Consider the following 18,993-nt stretch of genomic DNA (forward strand, 5'->3'; position numbering starts at 1 on the left):
GAGACATTAAATTACAACAATCACTGAGCATAGAAACAGAATATACGAGTATCACAAAGAACATCGAATCATAAATGTGTAAAAAATTTCAGGTTTGAAAAATCTGACAGATAAAGGTGCGAATCTCAACTACATAAGCTATTCATACCCTTAACTTTTGATTCTACAAAGGCCAACGACAGCTTGCGGTTTGATGCCGAGATGCAAGCATGGTAGCAACAACCCAGTGCCATTGTTCTTGTTTGATCATGAATATATGTAATCCGAAAGTATCTTCTGTCATCCACCGATGAGCAAGACAAGAAATAGCTAGAAGGCTCGTATCTTCGACATTCCAAGTACCATTAGAAGGATCAAATCAAGTGAGCTTATGCCGGTTTCATAAACGGTTGCTGACAGCATAATCTTAAGGGACATGCGCATCTTTCTGTCATTTCTTTCACCGCTTCACTTGAATTTCACCAATCATAATTTTACTCAGAATTTAACTATGTTTCTCTCTCTTCCCCCCTGTTGAAATTAAATTAAAAGATTACAGTTTATGTATCACCTCACCTGGTACCGGAATTACCAAGAGTAAGTTCAAGATCATCAGGAACACATTCATCGTGAATTCTTTCTCCTTCCCATGCTTTCACCACTCCCATGGTATTATTGCTTCCAAATGCAAACTCAGCAGAAATTGCATCACACATTGGAACATCAGCTGTCTGGTCAATCCCTGGTGCAACAATAGGAGAACAAGTTCCACTTTGTCCAGGAGTCCACATACGAGACCCCCCATTCGACAACGGTTCTTTGAAAGCGAAAGGATTAGGTGAGACAAGGCTGAAAGTTGGAGATGGATGCCCATCTTGAGGAGTTTGGACACCAGAAAGCCATCCTGAATCAGGTGGAGTTTGAGTACCAGGACTTTGTGTAGTAGAGTATGGTGGGAAGGGGTAGTGCAGCCCAGGCCAGAAAGAACCAGATGTTGGATCATCCTTCATTCTAGGAGTATGTGCAGTCGGTGAGCTTAATGGAGGGGTGACTGGTGCACTTATCGAACCACCGGGTACGTAAAGATAATGGGGAAACTTAGATGGATCAGGACAAGAGCCAGATGACAAGTTTTTTAGCCATGGGATGAGGGAATTAGGATCGGCAGTGTTACTGACATTGTAGTTACAATGCTTCGAGACTGGGCTAGCAAAGGAAGAAAAAACAGGGCTTGGATTAACAGAGGTTCTGGGGCTTGGTTGATTTGACGTGCAAGGGCTCACCACTGCTGAACCAATGGGCTTGCAACCACCCTGCAAGAGATAGTAACAGTTAAGTGGAAAATATCTGTACAACAAGGAGAATTGCATGTCTTAATGTAACTAGAATTATCAAGCACAATCATAATTAGCCACAAAGCAACTTCCTGTTTCAATACTTGCACTTAAATTGAACTTTTCACAAGTATGAAAGCTCTGGCAAATCAGAACTCTTAAATTTATACAACAAACCCATTATCAGAGATATAGAGGCTTTGTTTGCATATTTGGTTGTTTGTAGGAAAATATAATTACATTTGTAGATATTAATTAATATCAGAAATAATTAAAATAAATTAATTAAAATATATTTTAAGTCATAAAAAATATAATAAATAGAATTTTTAGGCAATTGAAATGCAATTAGTATGTTCGATGTTTTCCAAAAATAATACATAATTTAGAAAAGGAGATGGACCATAGTTAATAATAATATCTATTTTGTTTATCGAATTTTATTATTTACAAAAATGAAAAACAATCCAAAAATTAAAAAACAACCAAGGGAGTAGAGATCCATTATTTTTTCACCGCAGGCAAAATTAGAACTGAGAATGGAGATTATTCAGCTGTAAATCACATAAATGGCCACAAGAAATTTGGCAGAAGCCATGGGATGAATTGCGAAGATTAGCGAGGGGCCGGATGCGCGCTGGAATCAGCGATCCCGAAAGGCACCTATCATTCAACTTACTACAGTGTCTAAAATGCGCGATGCGCATTTTAGCAGCTAGCAACGCGAACCAAGAAAACTCAACTGCAACCTTTAGAAGTTTACGTACAGCTCAAAGAGATGAATAAATTACCGCAAATCGAGTCTTAAGATCTAGAGTGCGCAAGTTAATCGTACCTTTCTGTAGGTGGTACCATCTTCTTCAACGATCCAACCAGCTTCGTCGCAGAGTGCTTTCAAGACCTCGTTGTTGTCACAGTGCTTGGGCAGCTTGTAATTCCCGTACATCCTCAATCCGGAGAAGATCTTGGCGGCGATCGCACGCCGGCGCCTCTCCCGGCGCTTGTTGTTCTCTCTCTCCTTCCACGTCGGCATCCGGCTTCCCGACGTCATCGATCGACTGAGGTTCGGTGGATTGAACGGAACGGTCGGGAATCAGGACCGGGTTGACTGGGTCGGCTTCACGTGGAGAGGAAAGGTTATGAATTATATATATGGTTTATTTAAATGAAGAGGGGGATTGGTTTCGCATGATGATGTTCGGTAATAAACAGAAAAAGTGGAATGGTGAGTAACAGTTTGGGACTCCGGAGAAGATTAATAACGGAAATGCCACTGCTCCAACATATACACACCAACCCCAAACTATTAATATTATTTTTTTGGTAAAAATTTGTGTTAGATGGTCTCACGGGTTGTATTTTGTGAAACAAATTTGTTATTTGGGTCATCTATGAAAAATTTATGCTAAAAGTATTACTTATTAGAGTGGGTCTCATGTGAAACCGTCTCACGGATCTTAATCTGTGAGACGGGTCAACCCTACTCATATTCACAATAAAAAGTAATACTCTTAGAATAAAAAATAGTATTTTTTCGTGGATAACTCAAATAAAATATCCGTCTTACAAATACGACCCGTGAGACCGTTTCACACAAGTTTTTGCCTACTTTTTTATTGTCAATATCAATAGGGTTAACTTGTCTCACAGATAAAAATTCGTTAGATCGTCTCACAAGAGATCTACTCTTACTTTTTACTCTAAGGGTGTGTTTGGTTGAGTGGATTAAATAAAGATAGATTAATAGTCAAATATTTATCGTTAAAATTTTAAGTTTTTTAATAATCATTTTGATCCGGTTTAAGATCCAATTTTATGGATAACTATTTGATTAATAAAATTGGATCTTAAACCGACTCAAAATGATTATTAAAACATCTTAAAATTTTAACGATAAATATTTGACTATTAATATATCCTTATTTAATACACTCAACCAAACACACCCTAAGAGTATTGTTTTTTATTGTGAATATCGATAGGGTTGACCTGTCTCACAGATAAAGATTCGTGAGATCGTCTCACAAGAGACTTATTCTTATTTTTGTTATATGATTATCTAGATATTTATATAAGTTATGTCGTGATATTTTGATAATTTGAATTTTCTTATGGAATATTCTGTTAAGTAAAATTTGATGTACAAATACTTTTATCATCGTTCATTTAATTATTGTAAACATTGATCCAAATGTGATTTAATATAAATATATTGAATCCCATTTTTTTAAAGTGAAATGATGTCATTATTTTATCAGGTGACTCATCTAGTGATCAAAATTACGTAATTTTTAAAATATAAATATGTTTAATATACAAAATTAAATAGCCTGTTAAGTTGATAAAATTCTAATTGCTCTAATACATTAAATTTTAAGTTTCATATAGGTGGACGCTAAGATGTAGGCGTATAACCCATCCCTCTTTCGCATTATTGGGCTGTAAACTTGGGCTCACTAATTAATTTCATTACGGCCCTTGAAATTATTTGTGCATTCTTGCCTACTCCGGGTACAAATTGTAATTATATATAAATATATACAGACTATCTTAGCAAATAACTAATTTTATTTTTTGATAAATTAAAAAATACCCATCTTTTAGGATCAACATTTGTAATTTTAGCTCTCAGTTTCTTTTACAAATGATTTGTTTGTTTCAAGTCTATTGTCAAATATAGGACATCGTTCGTCGTTTGATCAAAAGCCTATTTCAACAAGTATCTCAATAATTATACTTTATAATATATGAGAATCGGACCCATGGTATCAACTTTGATACAAATCATATGACTGAATGTTTGTCGTTTTATCAAAATTATAGTTGATGGGACATCGCAACTCAAACTTTTTAAATATTAAAGTGGCTCAAACGTCATATTTCAATTAGTTTACTCAATATGACAATTATTACACCACAACATCAGATTTTCACAAAAGGCATAGAACATTGAATTCCCCGAGAAATTGATTGGTAGCCTCAAATCGGAAGTCACTGGCCAAGAAAGAAAAAAGGAATAATTCTCGAAGATTGCCTAGTTTTAGTTTTATAAGCATCAATTTCCCCATTGCAGAATGTCGAATGGGTGCATCAAATTTTCAGTTAACTCGTAAAACTTTCCATGAAATGCACTTCTTTTCTTGGGTGGGTGACCTACGTACCAGATATAAGGACTTCAAAGAAACCTCTCAATCACACTGAAAATCAAAATGAGTGAATTGAGAAATTTAGTTAAGACTTAAGAATGAAAGTTAATATACAAAACCAACGACAAAAAAATGTATGAATGATTCTATTCAACGAAATAATACTTTCCTTCCTTCAGACATTATTTAGGCCTTAATTTAGTTTCAAGAATACAAGATTTCACACTCCCATCTTTCGTTAAAACTGCTTTTGTCCTTTTCTCTCAATTTGCAAAATCTGCATGGAAAATGGTCCTAGAAGTCTTCCATCTTGTGCCATGTTAGTAAGTTGTGAAGCTGATCATGTATCAGCAGTAGGCGATTCGGGGATGAAAAAGGACAGTCTGAGATCAGCTATAGAAGTTTGGATCAGTGTAATGAAGTTGGAGAAGAAGCTCCTGAAATGGGAAATCCAAGAGCTGCTGATTGCTTTGATGTATATAAAGCTTCTCCTCAAAAGTGTCGGTTTTAATTATTTTATCTTTAAATGGTTAAAATCTCTCGTATGATCCAATGTTTTTTTTACTCGTCTGAGTGCTGGGGAACCATTTAGGAGTTCGAGAAGAAGCACTCAAGAATGCTGCCAGTATGCGGTAGAAAAAGAACTCTACTTGGGGAGAAAATGTCTTTGTTACGTTGAAGACACACCAAATCAATGGCAATTTTGGATGATAATGCTTAAAAGTGGCAACATGGATACATATGCTGCTAAATGCCCGAAAAACATGTTGGCAGGTGTATTAAATGCATGTCGGCAAAGACTTTTCAAAAGAAAGAAAAGAAAATGTGGGAAAACTTTTCAACAAATGCAGTGGGACGGTGTAAGTTTCGTAAAGAAATAGAAGACGCGTTTTTAACGCGTGTTCACACGGTCAAGAGGCTCTATAAATAGAGCTTCCCTCTTTCATTTGGAAATCATCCCTTCTTCGAGTTTTCTCTCATCTTATAAGCATTTGAGTGCTTAGTTCTATAATATTTGTGAGGTGTTTTGTTCTCCTGTATTAAGAGAGTGTGTGTGTTCTCTTTGGAAACACAGTGAGTGAGTTGTATACCACAAAATATTATAGTGGAATTCTTTTCATCTTGCCCGTGGTTTTTATCCTAATAATTTTTAGGGGTTTTCCACGTAAATCTCGGTGTCCAGTTTATTCTTTATTTTCGGGTTTTATTATCTCAAATTCCGCACGTGGGACCAACAAGTGGTATCAGAGCCTAGGTTTAAAATTTCTTAAAATTCTGAGTATGCTCTGTGGTTGCATCCTAGACTGATCTTCCACATCAGAAAAGATTTTTTGAGATTTTTTATTTAAGGCGGGATTATTTTGTCCGGTCTACTAAAATTGTTGTAGACATAATGGCGGGAAGGTACGAGATAGCAAAGTTCAATGGAAGCAATTTTATGATGTGGAAAATAAAGATACAAGCAGTTTTAAGAAAGGAGAATTGCTTGGCGGCTATTAGAGATAGACCCGTGGAGATTGCGGATGATGGAAAGTGGAACGAGATGAATGATAATGTTGTTGCCAATTTACACTTGGCTATAGCTGACGAAGTTTTGTCAAGTATCTCTGAGATAAAAACAGCTAAAGTTATCTGGGATACTCTGACAAAGATGTACGAGGTCAAGTCGCTACACAACATGATTTTCTTAAAGAGAAGGCTTTATACTCTTCGGATGGCAGAATCCTCATCGATGACCGACCATATCAATACACTAAATACTCTATTTGCCCAACTCACTTCCATGGGGCATAAAATAGGAGAAAATGAACGTGCGGAGCTTCTACTTCAAAGTCTACCAGATTCATATGATCAGCTTATCATCAACATAACCAACAATATTCTTATGGGCTTTCTAAGATTCGACGATGTCTTAACTGCGGTTCTCGGAGAAGAAAGCCGGCGCAAGAATAAGGAAGATAGGTTGGTATCCTCGAAGCAGGCAGAGGCGTTACCGATGATAAGAGGAAGATTTATGGACCGTGACTCCAGTGGGAGCCAAAGGCGAGGTAGATCAAAGTCAAGAAGTAAGAAGAAAAATATTTACTGCTTTAAATGTGGCGGTAAAGGGCACTTCAAGAAAGAATATACGAGTATCGAGAAGAGTTCTCAAGGAAATGTGGCCAGTACTTCAGGCGGTGGTGAAATATTATTCAGCGAAGCGGCAACTGTTGCGGAAGGCAGGCACAAATTTTGTGACACATGGATAATGGATTCAGGAGCGACGTGGCACATGACGTCTCGGAGAGAATGGTTTGATCATTATGAACCAGTCTCAGGAGGATCTGTATTCATGGGAAATGATCATGCCTTGGAAATCGCTGGGGTCGGTAATATCAAAATTAAAATGTTTGATGGCACCATTCGCACCATACAGGAGGTACGACATGTGAAAGGACTGACGAAAAATCTTTTGTCCTTGGGGCAATTGGATGACATCGGGTGCAAAACTCGGATCGAGAACGGGATCATGAAAATTGTGAAGGGAGCGATTGTGGTTATGAAGGCGGAAAAAGTTGCTGCAAATCTGTATGTACTTTTGGGAGAAACACACAAAGAGGCAGAACTAGCTGTTGCATCAATTGGTTTAGGAGAAGAATTAACAGTGTTATGGCATAGAAAGCTCGGGCATATGTCAGAACGGGGTTTAAAAATTCTCTCAGAATGGAAGCTGCTGCCAGGACTTACAAAAGTGTCACTACCCTTTTGTGAGCATTGTGTTACCAGTAAACAACACAGATTAAAGTTTGGCACTTCTACTGCCAGGAGCAAAAGCATATTGGAGCTGATTCATTCGGATGTTTGGCAAGCATCGGTTGTATCCCTAGGAGGAGCGAGATACTTTGTCTCGTTCATTGATGATTTCTCTAGGAGATGTTGGGTGTATCCAATCAAGAAGAAATCAGATGTTTTCCAGATCTTCAAAGATTCCAAAGCGCGGGTTGAACTTGATTCAGAAAAGAAAATCAAGTATCTGAGGACTGACAATGGAGGAGAATATACCAGTGACGAGTTTGATGCATATTGTCAACATGAGGGCATCAAAAGACAGTTCACGACGGCTTACACACCTCAACAGAATGGAGTGGCAGAGCGGATGAACAGGACCTTGTTGGACAGAACAAGAGCTATGTTGAGGACTGCGGGTCTAGAAAAGTCATTTTGGGCGGAAGCAGTCAAAACCGCTTTTTATATTATCAATCGTTCTCCTTCAGTGGCGATTGATCTGAAGACTCCGATGGAGATGTGGACCGGGAAGCCGACAGATTATTCTCATTTGCATACATTTGGAAGTCCGGTGTACGTTCTGTACAATGAGCAAGAAAAATCAAAGTTGGATTCAAAATCCAGAAAATGTATCTTCTTGGGATATGCTGATGGAGTAAAGGGGTTTCGCTTGTGGGATCCTACTGTTCACAAGCTTGTCCTCAGCAGGGATGTTATCTTCGAGGAAGATAAAGTAAAAGGAGACAAAGGCACACCGAATTCAGAAACTACTATTTTTCAGGTGGAAAATAAGACGGACGAAGGTCAAGTTTCTTGTGAAGCAGTACCGGAGCACGAAGAACAAGAACATGTTGAGTCTGAGGTTTCCAATGTGAGTCAGTCAACTCGAGACAGAAGACCACCAGGTTGGCTTTCAGATTATATCACCGAAAGCAATATTGCATATTGTCTATTATCAGAGGATGGTGAGCCATCGAGTTTCCACGAGGCTACTCAAAGCTCGGATGTATCCTTATGGATGATAGCAATGCACGAAGAGTTGGAGGCTTTAGACAGGAATAAAACTTGGGATCTTGTTACACTACCATGAGGGAGGAAAGCCATTGGAAACAGATGGGTCTATAAGATCAAGCGTGATGGCAATAACCAAGTGGAGCGGTATCGTGCTAGATTGGTGGTAAAATGGTATGCTCAGAAAGAAGGCATCGACTTCAATGAGATATTTTCTCCTGTGGTTTGACTTACAACTGTCAGAGTGGTGTTGGCATTGTGTGCGGTGTTTGACCTACATCTAGAACAGCTAGATGTGAAAACAGCATTTCTTCATGGAGATCTTGAAGAAGAAATCTATATGCTCCAGCCAGAAGGTTTTGCGGAAAAAGGCAAAGAGAACTTGGTTTGCAGGTTGAAGAAATCTCTGTACGGTCTCAAACAGGCGCCGAGGTGTTGGTACAAGAGATTTGATTCCTATATCATGAGTCTTGGATACAACAGACTGAGTGCAGACCCTTGTACGTATTTCAAGAGGTCTGGTGATGATTATATCATTTTGCTGTCGTATGTGGACGACATGTTGGTAGCAGGCCCCAACAAAGATCATGTTCAAGGATTGAAGGCACAGTTGGCTAGGGAATTTGATATGAAAGACTTGGGACCAGCAAACAAGATTCTAGGGATGCAAGTTCAGAAATATTTGGCTTTCCCAGAAAAATTATTTGAAGAAAGTCTTGCAACGTTTCAACATGCAAGATAGTAAGTCAATATCGACCCCTCTTCCTGTTAACTTCAAATTATCCTCCGAGATGTGTCCTAGCAGTGAAGCAGAGAGGATGGAGATGTCTCAGTACCATATGCATCAGGAGTGGGAAGTTTGATGTTCGTCATGATATGTACAAGACCAGACATTGCTCAAGCAGTGGGAGCAGTTAGTCGGTATATGGCAAATCCTGGACAAGAGCATTGGAGCACTGTTAAGAGGATCCTTAGATACATTAAGGGTACCTCGAATGCTGCATTATGTTATGGAGGATCGGATTTTACACTCAGGGGCTATGTCGATTCAGATTATGCAGGTGATCCTGATAAGAGGAAATCTACTACTGGTTATGTGTTTACACTTGCGAAGGGAGCAGTAAGCTGGATTTCAAAACTGCAGACAGTTGTGGCGTTATCTACAACAGAGGCAGAATACATGGCAGCTACTCAAGGTTGCAAGGAGGCAATATGGATTAAAATGTTATTGGAGGAGATCGGGCACAAACAAGAGAATGTTCCTTTGTTTTGTGACAGTCAGAGTGCCTTGCACATCGCAAAGAATCCAGCCTTTCATTCCAGGACGAAACTCATTGGAGTACAATTTCACTTTGTGCGGGAAGTAGTAGAAGAAGGAAGCATGGATATGCAGAAGATCCATACGAAGGAAAACATAGATGATTTTCTGACCAAGCCAGTAAACATTGAAAAGTTTGAGTGGTGTAGATTCTCAAGTGGTCTGGCAGAAACGTAAGCAGCAGGTAATGGCAAGATTGAAAGGATGTGTGGAGATGTGTTTGATTCTCAATCAAATCTCCAAGTGGGAGAAATGTTGGCAGGTGTATTAAATGCATGTCGGCAAAGACTTTTCAAAAGAAAGAAAAGAAAACGTGGGAAAACTTTTCAACAAATGCAGTGGGACGGTGTAAGTTTCGTAAAGAAATAAAAGACGCGTTTTTAACGCATGTTCACACGGTCAAGAGGCTCTATAAATAGAGCTTCCCTCTTTCATTTGGAAATCATCCCTTCTTCAAGTTTTCTCTCATCTTATAAGCATTTGAGTGCTTAGTTCTATAATATTTGTGAGGTGTTTTGTTCTCCTGTATTAAGAGAGTGCGTGTTCTCTTTGGAAACACAGTGAGTGAGTTGTATACCACAAAATATTATAGTGGAATTCTTTTCATCTTGCCCGTGGTTTTTAGTCTAATAATTTTTAGGGGTTTTCCACGTAAATCTCGGTGTCCAGTTTATTTTTTATTTTCGAGTTTTATTATCTCAAATTCCGCACGTGGGACCAACAAAACATGCATAAAATGGTCCTTACGGTCCTGATAGCCAGGTCCCTTGCTTTGATTCAACCATTGTTATATCACAATTACACAGCTCTAGAGCGGCAGCCTACTCTAGCTTTACTCAAGGGAAGATTTTACGGCTCGTGGGATTTGGATGCCGATTTGAGCAAAGAAATGGGAGGAAATATTTCTTATCGTTTATTACACCATTCTCTTCTTCTCCTTTCTCTCTATATTTAATTTTATATGCAAAATTTTTAAGCATTATCGTTTAAAGTTTAAATTTTCAAGATATAAAATCTTGAGTTTGAATTTTCTAAGCTTATATACTTAAATTCGAATTTTGAAATTTAATCCGAGAGTAGTCTTCTAATTTTGATTTTTTTAAGCATTTGCGCTTAAATCCAAATTTTGTAAGATTTAAACTTTTGGAATTGGATTTTTAAGTTTAATGCTTAAAATTCGAAATTAGAAATTCCATATCATCTTGATAGCGTTCTAAACATTTCAAGTTCATATGGCTTTAAATTTGTAGTGCTACTATTTTTTTTGAAGTCGTAATCGTTGTATTTTGATAAACGAATTACCAACAAACCTGAGCACTGAGGCGGGGCCGTTTTAAGGAAAAAGAGTCAAACTTTTGTCTCGACTATAGTCATTTGGTTCACTTATTTCTATTCGTGAATGCCTTTATTAACATCGTTATCACTTTCATAAAAAATATTTTCAAAGACTAAGTCATCACCTTTTTCATTCCCATCCACATCTTCCTCTACGTCATTTTCAACGACCAAGACATCATGTTATTCATTACAATTGTTTTATTTTTCTTCTTCCTTACCCAAATCTTCAAGTGATGGATATTCGGATTGTTTGACAACAAATCTGTTGATAGCCCCTCTTTGAGACTCAATAAATTCTTCAACTTTTTTTTCTTTTTCCGCTTATCATGTCCTGATGTAGAAATTATGACGCATATTATTATGAAAATTCAAAAGAAAAATTAAAAACGTGTGTCAACAATGGCGACGGCTATCACACACATCTTTTGACAAAACCTTTGCGTAAGCCGCCTCAACTTTGGAAAATTTGAGGAGTGCATGTCTCTTCTTTTGAACTCTCAAAGCTCTCTGAAACTCATTGATGGTATGAGTTTGCCTATAAATACAGAAGGCATGGAGGTCCCTAGATACACAATCTCATACAGTATAATACACCATCTATAGAGAGATTGGAGTGTTTAGAAGGCTTCAATTGGATGAAAATCAGAAGACTTAAAGATGATTCAATGGCTGGAGGTAACACTCGATTTAAGCTTCCACATATTATATCATGTTTATATATACGTGCAAAAACATGATTTTTGAGAAAATCTCTAACATTTGGTATCAGAGCATTGATACATCTGCCTTGAAATTTTTTTATTTGCATAAAAAGCTTGAAGTTTGGATATGCATTTTAAGAAAGTTTACGTACCTGAAAATTTCTTCGGAAAATTTCTTCACGTTGCACTTCGAAGTTCTCGGATGAGATCTTGAAAATTGTATAAAGTTTCTAAATTTGAAAATTAAAAGAAATTTTTTGAGAGCAAATTTTGAGAAATCCTTCTAAAGACGAAGAAGAATTCGAATGCTTGTGATTATCTGTAATGGAATTGAAGCTATATGAAATCAATAAATTCGTGCATGGAATTATTACAAAACAAGACCCACACGTTAATTTTTATTATATTAGGCTTTCATTATTTAAGACTTTGTCGGGAAAATAATTGATTTGAAATCAAATTGGTGGGTCCCGCAACATTAATAATAATTATTATTACTTTTAAAATAATAATAATAATAATAATAATAAATAATTAATTAATTAATGTGTAATTAAGTTATATGTATAATTCGGTATACATATAGCATTTGGTTAAATAATTTGTACACACTGAAATAATTCCAAGTTCAACGTAATTTCTAATACACGTTTAGAAATTATTTTTGCATGTTAGATAAAATGTCAAATATTATGGATAAATGTTTGATGTGTACATGAAAATTTAATATTATACTTGCATTTATTTTTGAAGTTTTTTAAATGCAAATTGTATTGAAAAATATTTTGGAAAAACAATATTCACATTGTGGTCATATTAAATTATATTAACTTTTTTATAATTAAAATGAACATATCAAGTAAGATGTCAATATAATAAAATATTTCAGATATTCATAAATGAACAAATAATCCCCACTTTATCACTACTCTGATAAAAGAGAAAAACTGATGAGGAGCCCACATTTTTATGTAAATGTGATCCTCACTTTATCAATACTCTGATTGAAGAGAAAAACTGATGGGGAACGTATTTGTTCATATTAAGTAAAAATGTGAATATAAAGTTATTTAATAAAAAATTTTGGCTTATAAAGATTCACATAAATGTGGATAATTAAGTTGAATAATAATTATTAGGTAATGTAAGAAAACATGATCTGAGGGAGTTCTTCATAGATCGGTTTAAACTGCCTTGACTTGCTACTGGTCTCCCTGAGGAATGTTGCTCTGACTAGGAGTTAGGTATTTAAAGGGCCTAAGCACTACCTATCTTTCTTGGGAGCACTTTTGGAAAGTGTTGATTGTGTTACTAAATATTATTATATAAAGATTTAAGTAAAGCCAAAATTTTTCTCAAGTAATACGTATAATTTTAAATAATTAAGGTTTAGCCATAGCATCCTTAATTATGAGAAATTATACATTAGGTCAGACTTGGATAACATTAAAGGCATTTATTAAGTATAAAATTAAATAAATAAATAAAATTATCCAGTGATCCGTATAATTTTAAATAATTAAGGTTTAGCCACAACACCCTTAATTATGAGAAATATACATTAATTCGGTTAAGGATCACATAAAAGGAATTTATAAAATCAAAATTTATGTCTAGTAAACCGTCTAATTTTAAATAATTAAGGTTTGGCCACAACACCCTTAATTATGAAAAATTATACATTAAGTGGGCTGAAGATCACATGAAAGACATTTATTAAGAGCATAAATATTTAAAATTTTTTGATTTAATGTCTTAGTGATTCGTATAATTTTAATTTATTAAAGAATATCTATAATATCTTTAATTGAATTAAAATTATACATTAATTTTTAATCACATTTAGTTATAACAGACAAAAATAAAATAAAATTATTCATCATTTTGATAATACTTTGAGATGAATAATTATGAAGAATAAATATTTTATGCATAAAGAATTTAATATTCTAGTGATTCGTATGATTTTAATTAATTGAAGAGTAGCCACATCATCTTTGATTGAATTAAAATTATACATAAATTATGAGGATCACATTTGGTTATAAAGGATATAAATTGTAATTAGTTATATTTGAACATTAAAATTTATCTCACAAGAAATTTCGTTATGTTAAATATAATTAATTAGGATACAATATTGAATTATTTTCTTAATTTATCCACATAGATTAAGAATTGAATATAATTCAATAGTTATTTCATTAAATTTATGAATCTAATTGAATTAAAAATTCAGTCCACAGACAATTTTTATGTCAGTGATTCATATGTAAATCATGATTTACATGGGTAAAACATGATATATGGTTTATTGATTCATTTAATAACATTAGCATGTATTCATTAAATTTGCAGCATATTGCTATTACTCTGATATTAATTTCTTGAGAATGACTTGATTAGTGGGAGCGATCAAATTCAGAATATTGATCATTATGATGCTCATTCATCCACACAAGTTATATGTATTGATTACTATTCACAACATCCTCCAATTGAAAAGTGTGTTGTAAAACCAATCATATAAATTCCATAAAAAGTTGGTTCAATTGCCATTCATTTTTAGATGAGTCTTCAAAACAAATAAAATCTCATTAGGCAACATCGGACAACATAAAGAATTCATCTCTAGTGATGATGAATATTTAATATTTCAAGATTAAGAAAACGATATGGATTGAAACATGTCTCACATTAGTGGTATTTCAGGTTTTACAATGTTATTTCTTCATTTAGTTTTGTTGAGAATATTGTGGGCCATTATGGATTTCAGAAGGTTAGTGGGAGCTTAATTATTATAAGAGTAATATAAGTATTTGACCACTAAAAAGCTGCAAAATGTTTTGGGATACCTTATGGTATTAAAAGTTTTACATGCTTATGTGAGACGAATTGACAATTTGGAAAGTGATTTGCTACTTCCACTATTGAGTCAAAATTCGTCGTTGAAACACTATTGTGTGGTGTATTTTAAGGAGTTTCATTATGGGCTTAGAATTATAGATTCTATGTCTAAGCCATTAAGATTATATTACTGCAATTCAATTATGGTCTTTGTGACTAAAGCGGTGGTCGAATTAAGTATATCGACATAATGTATTTTAAACCGTTGGAGAACGTGTTAATAAAGTGGTCATCGAACACGTTAGCACTGAATTGATGATCTTTTAACCTAAAGGCGTGCAAATTTCAGATGTTAAAGGAACATATGGTAAGTACTTATGGATTTGATTCCATAATAAATTTATGTTATATACATTTGGTTTTGATAATGAAACGCATTCAGTTATGATATTTCTCATATTCAGTTATGTACATATTCAATTATCTTGAGAAAAATATCAATAAAGTTGGACCTCGAATAAACATTGGGTTTATTCATTAAGTTATACAGATTTGAGAGACATAATGCATTGTAATACATGAAAGATAATATTCATTTTAAGATGACCTATCGTCATGATTCATGTATTTTGTTCTCTCCTATGATAAAAGAGATATATGTGTCAAGTGGGAGAATGTAAGAAATTATGACACATATTATTATGAAAATTCAAAAGAAAAATTAAAAACGTGCGTCAACAATGGCGAAGGCTATCGCACACATCTTTTGACAAAACCTTTGCGTAAGCCGCCTCAACTTTGGAAAATTTGAGGAGTGCACGTCTCTTCTTTTGAACTCTCAAAGCTCTCTCAAACTCATTGATGATATGAGTTTGCCTATAAATACCGAAGGCATTGAGGTCACTAGATACACAATTTCATACAGTATAATACACCATCTATAGAAAGATTGGAGTGTTTAGAAGGCTTCAATTGGAGGAAAATCAGAAGACTTAAAGATGATTCAATGGCTGGAGGTAGCACTCGATTTAAGCTTCCGCATATTATATCATATTTATATCTACGTGCTAAAAAATGATTTTTGAGAAAATCTCTAACACCTGACTGATATTTCCTAATTGGAAGCATTCCGATTTTCTGTAGATAAATAAACAAATCAAGTTCTCGAATAACCACTTATTATAGATGGAATGTATTAAGATGTAAAAAAGAACAACTGCATTCAAAATGTATAAATAAACAGGTGTATTAAATGAGAACGTCACATTTTCAAAGCTAGCTAGCAAAAAGCACAAAAGAGGTTGAAATTTTTAATATTTTGATTGAAAATATTATTTCTCCCCATAGATATGACACTATGTCTTTCTAGCCAGTGAATATCCAGGCATAAAGAGTTTATATCCAAGTACTCCAATATCAAATAATGAAGACAACCAGTGCATTAAACATTATTCAAAGAAATAAAGTGAACATATTTCTTTTTGTTGTCAAAGAATACACACGTATTACTAAAACAAATAGAAAGGTCAACAAGAAAATCATTTAGTTCAAGTCTGGAGCAGATGTCTCATCAAAATCAGATTAATAATAAATACGTGAACATCAGGATTCTTACATACGATGACTATCCGAGACGAAAATCATCATGTAAAACATGGAAAGAAATGACATTCCAAAGAAAATAACAACAAAAGAAAACAAATAATGTGAAATGAAAATAAAAATAAAACTCAAGATGACAAAAAAAACTTACATGTTCAAAGTTTTACTGAAGGTTACTGAAGGAAACACTTAAATCGAAAAAAAAACACTATCAAATATGACCAGACATCACTAAATCAGAAACCCCTCCTCCAAAATCTGTCAAATGTGCATTCGACAGTCTCTATTTTGATGATTCTTTTTAGATGTAAGGTCAACATGGAAATTTGAAGTGTCCGATTGATAAGCCTACTACTCACTATTAAATTTTAGAAAATTTGAAGATAAAATCCAAAGCCCAAATATCCAACCCAATTTACCTCTAACCTCATTTGAATTGGAACCCTATCAAGCTGGGGCATGTGCGATGGCCCCATATTGACCACCTCAGGGTCCCTCTGCCTCAGCCACACAAAATACTACAGATTCTGCCTCACCCTGTTTGGGGCGAATATGAGAATCCAACTTTGAAAGGAGAGGGTTGGGGAGCTCGACTTGGGGAGGTTGTCGCATTTTTTCCTGGTCTGAATACCTTATTTTCCTGGCGAATTACATTTCTTGACTGTAAAAATCATAATGAAGTTAGATATGCAAAAATATGTGTTGGTTCACATGATCCAGGAACTGCACCAGCTAGAAAATGGAGGCTACACTTACAATTGTTATAGACACACACCGTTACACATTATTCTCGATATTAAAAAATGTATTTTTTAAATTAAAGTATATTTAGGATAATTTTGTAATTTTAAAATTAACGTGTAATCATGCATATTACTTTTATTGTACATATAACATAACTCTAATTGTTAAATTGGAAATAGAACAACTGTTTGGGAGAATTATTTGGCTTGTGGATTTTTTCCCCATAAATTGAAATTGACCGATTTTTTTTAATTAAAACTGAATAATCCGAACCAAATAACAAAATTAATTGATTTGGTCGATGACCAAATTAACTATATTATTTAGAAAATATATTGTAAAATCACCTTTTAATTAAAAATTTCAATATAAAATATAATTAAATTGAATTTTTATTCATTTAAAACAAAATACTTTTTCTTCCATTTCTATGCCCTAATATATTTTATTTTTAAAAAAATAAAACCGAGCTTTCGGATTTTCGAATTAACCGTAGCCCACCACCCCTAGTCATTACTATTGCACTAAGTTGTCAGAAGTTTTACCTTTACCTTTACCTTTACCTTGCAGAGGGTAATCACAAATTAAGTGTGCCATTTGGAATATTGATTAAAGGGTCATCATTCCACTGGAGCTTTCACGCGTTAGTGTAAGCAATCAGTTTGAAAACAATTTTCTTGATTTGCTTCACAGCTTAATATGAAGATTGCCTGATCTATATATGTTGTAACATTCAATAAATCAAACCAAAATCTTCAGTGAAAATGTATACTGAAACTGCACAGAATGAGAACAGCAATACAGCAACTGAGATGGCTGAAGGTGTTCATAAAGGAGAGTTTGGCGGCTGTCTTATAAATGGAGGAAATTCGCAGTCGGCCAACGTACGGGAGTCCAGCCTGCCTCCATTTTTGCAGAAGATATTTGAAATTGCAGACGATACAGAAACAAAATCAATTGTATCATGGAATTCAAATGGCACCAGTTTCATTATTTGGGATCATAACGAGTTTTCAGAAAAGATTCTTCCCAAGTATTTCAAGACTACCGTTTTCTCGAGCTTCGTTTACCAGCTCAATAATTATGTATGTGTCTCTCTTTCTGTGCACATGTCATGTGTTAACTTCTTTCTGATGCGATCAGGTTGTATGTAGGGATTCAGAAAGATCAGTTGCAATAGACACGAATACGTGAATCCATGGTTTCAAGAAGGGAAAAAAGAATTGCTAAAGAACATTAGAAGAAGGAACGAGAAATTTCAAGCCACAAAAAAGAGAGGCTGCGCGACTCTGAATTGCGACTCCATGAATGCTGGAGTGGAGCAAGAACTGCAGGTTTTGATGGCAGAACAAAATAGTATGAAAGAGCAAATTCAGAAGCTCAAAGAGAGTCTAGCAAACATGGAACATCAGATTACCAGCATACAAAGTAAAACCAGGTTTCCTGAACTTCGTGACAACCAAGGTGGCGTAACCGTCTTTTTAAAGCAGACGCATCTGGAGGAAATAAAAGATCCCGCAAGTAAAAATGATGCGAAAAAGCCAAGATTGACTGAGCTAAAGACTACAGAAAGTGAAGCAAATAACGAAGATAAGATAGAAATTTCCCCACCGAAAGTTTCGTCAGCTGACAATCCGGGCAACTCCATTCAGGCAACAAAAGAAAATGCTGAAAGTTTCGAATTTTTGAAGAGAATACTAGAGGATGATACATGGTTCGGTATAGAAGGCGAGGGAGACCTACCAGTGAATCATTTCCAAAGCTATTGTTGAACCTGATAAGATGATGGAATCGTATAGAGCAATGGACAGGGGGAACCTCAAGAAAAGGCTTGGATCAGGAAGTGGATAATGATGTTTCCGTACACTTATGGGCAAGATATGAACTGTATGACACTTCGATCTTACTTTTTTGCTAGTTGAACAAGTGGTACAGCTCAATATAAGGTTCTTACATTTTTACATCAGGTTCTTGCTGATTGAAGTATGCTAATCGACTCTATCCATCATCTCATTCTATTTCTACTCGTCTGTTGATATCCCACACTGTTTTGCCACTGACTTTATCTGTATATTATGTTGCAAAATACGTCAAGAGAGGCTGTTTTTAAACAATTACCGCATTAAGGTTTGATTTCCATTTTTCCTACTAATATCACACCGCTCCCGAAACCTTTATGAATAAACAAGTCAAGCAAAGCAGCATCA

General features: G+C 35.0%; 2 protein-coding genes across 3 annotated transcripts; one reads left to right on the forward strand and one right to left on the reverse strand.

Annotated features, from left to right (window-relative positions):
- Window positions 1–24: 24 nt before the first annotated feature.
- On the reverse strand, window positions 25–2,507 carry LOC140838736 (BES1/BZR1 homolog protein 4-like). Its single transcript, XM_073205256.1, has 2 exons — window positions 2,149–2,507; window positions 25–1,292 (listed from the first exon to the last, which is right to left on the reverse strand). Exons 1-2 carry the CDS (start codon window positions 2,362–2,364, stop codon window positions 552–554), a joined length of 957 nt encoding a protein of 318 aa, XP_073061357.1. The 5' UTR covers window positions 2,365–2,507; the 3' UTR covers window positions 25–551.
- Window positions 2,508–17,337: 14,830 nt separating this feature from the next.
- Window positions 17,338–18,747, forward strand: LOC140837739 (heat stress transcription factor A-7b-like). Of its 2 annotated transcripts, XM_073203850.1 has the most exons (3): window positions 17,338–17,435; window positions 17,546–17,871; window positions 17,941–18,747. In XM_073203850.1, the coding sequence occupies exons 2-3, from the start codon at window positions 17,551–17,553 to the stop codon at window positions 18,556–18,558; spliced, it is 939 nt and encodes a 312-aa protein (XP_073059951.1). In that variant the 5' UTR covers window positions 17,338–17,435; window positions 17,546–17,550; the 3' UTR covers window positions 18,559–18,747. The 2 variants fall into 2 exon arrangements, with proteins under 2 accessions (XP_073059951.1, XP_073059952.1); XM_073203851.1 differs by lacking the exon at window positions 17,338–17,435 and having other exon boundaries at window positions 17,468–17,871.
- The last annotated feature ends 246 nt before the right edge of the window (window positions 18,748–18,993 follow it).

The sequence above is a fragment of the Primulina eburnea genome, chromosome 8 (assembly GCF_022965805.1).
Source record: "Primulina eburnea isolate SZY01 chromosome 8, ASM2296580v1, whole genome shotgun sequence".
Lineage (NCBI taxonomy): Eukaryota > Viridiplantae > Streptophyta > Magnoliopsida > Lamiales > Gesneriaceae > Primulina > Primulina eburnea.

What these genes read in the sequence shown, in the direction of transcription:
- LOC140837739 (XM_073203850.1), top strand. Translation starts at nt 17,551, where the DNA reads ATGTATACTGAAACTGCACAGAATGAGAACAGCAATACAGCAACTGAG. An exon ending in TTTACCAGCTCAATAATTAT is followed by an intron (nt 17,872 to 17,940) that starts GTATGTGTCTCT and finishes GGTTGTATGTAG; the next exon opens with GGATTCAGAAAGATCAGTTG.
- LOC140838736 (XM_073205256.1), bottom strand. Translation starts at nt 2,364, where the DNA reads ATGACGTCGGGAAGCCGGATGCCGACGTGGAAGGAGAGAGAGAACAAC. An exon ending in ATGGTACCACCTACAGAAAG is followed by an intron (nt 1,293 to 2,148) that starts GTACGATTAACT and finishes TATCTCTTGCAG; the next exon opens with GGTGGTTGCAAGCCCATTGG.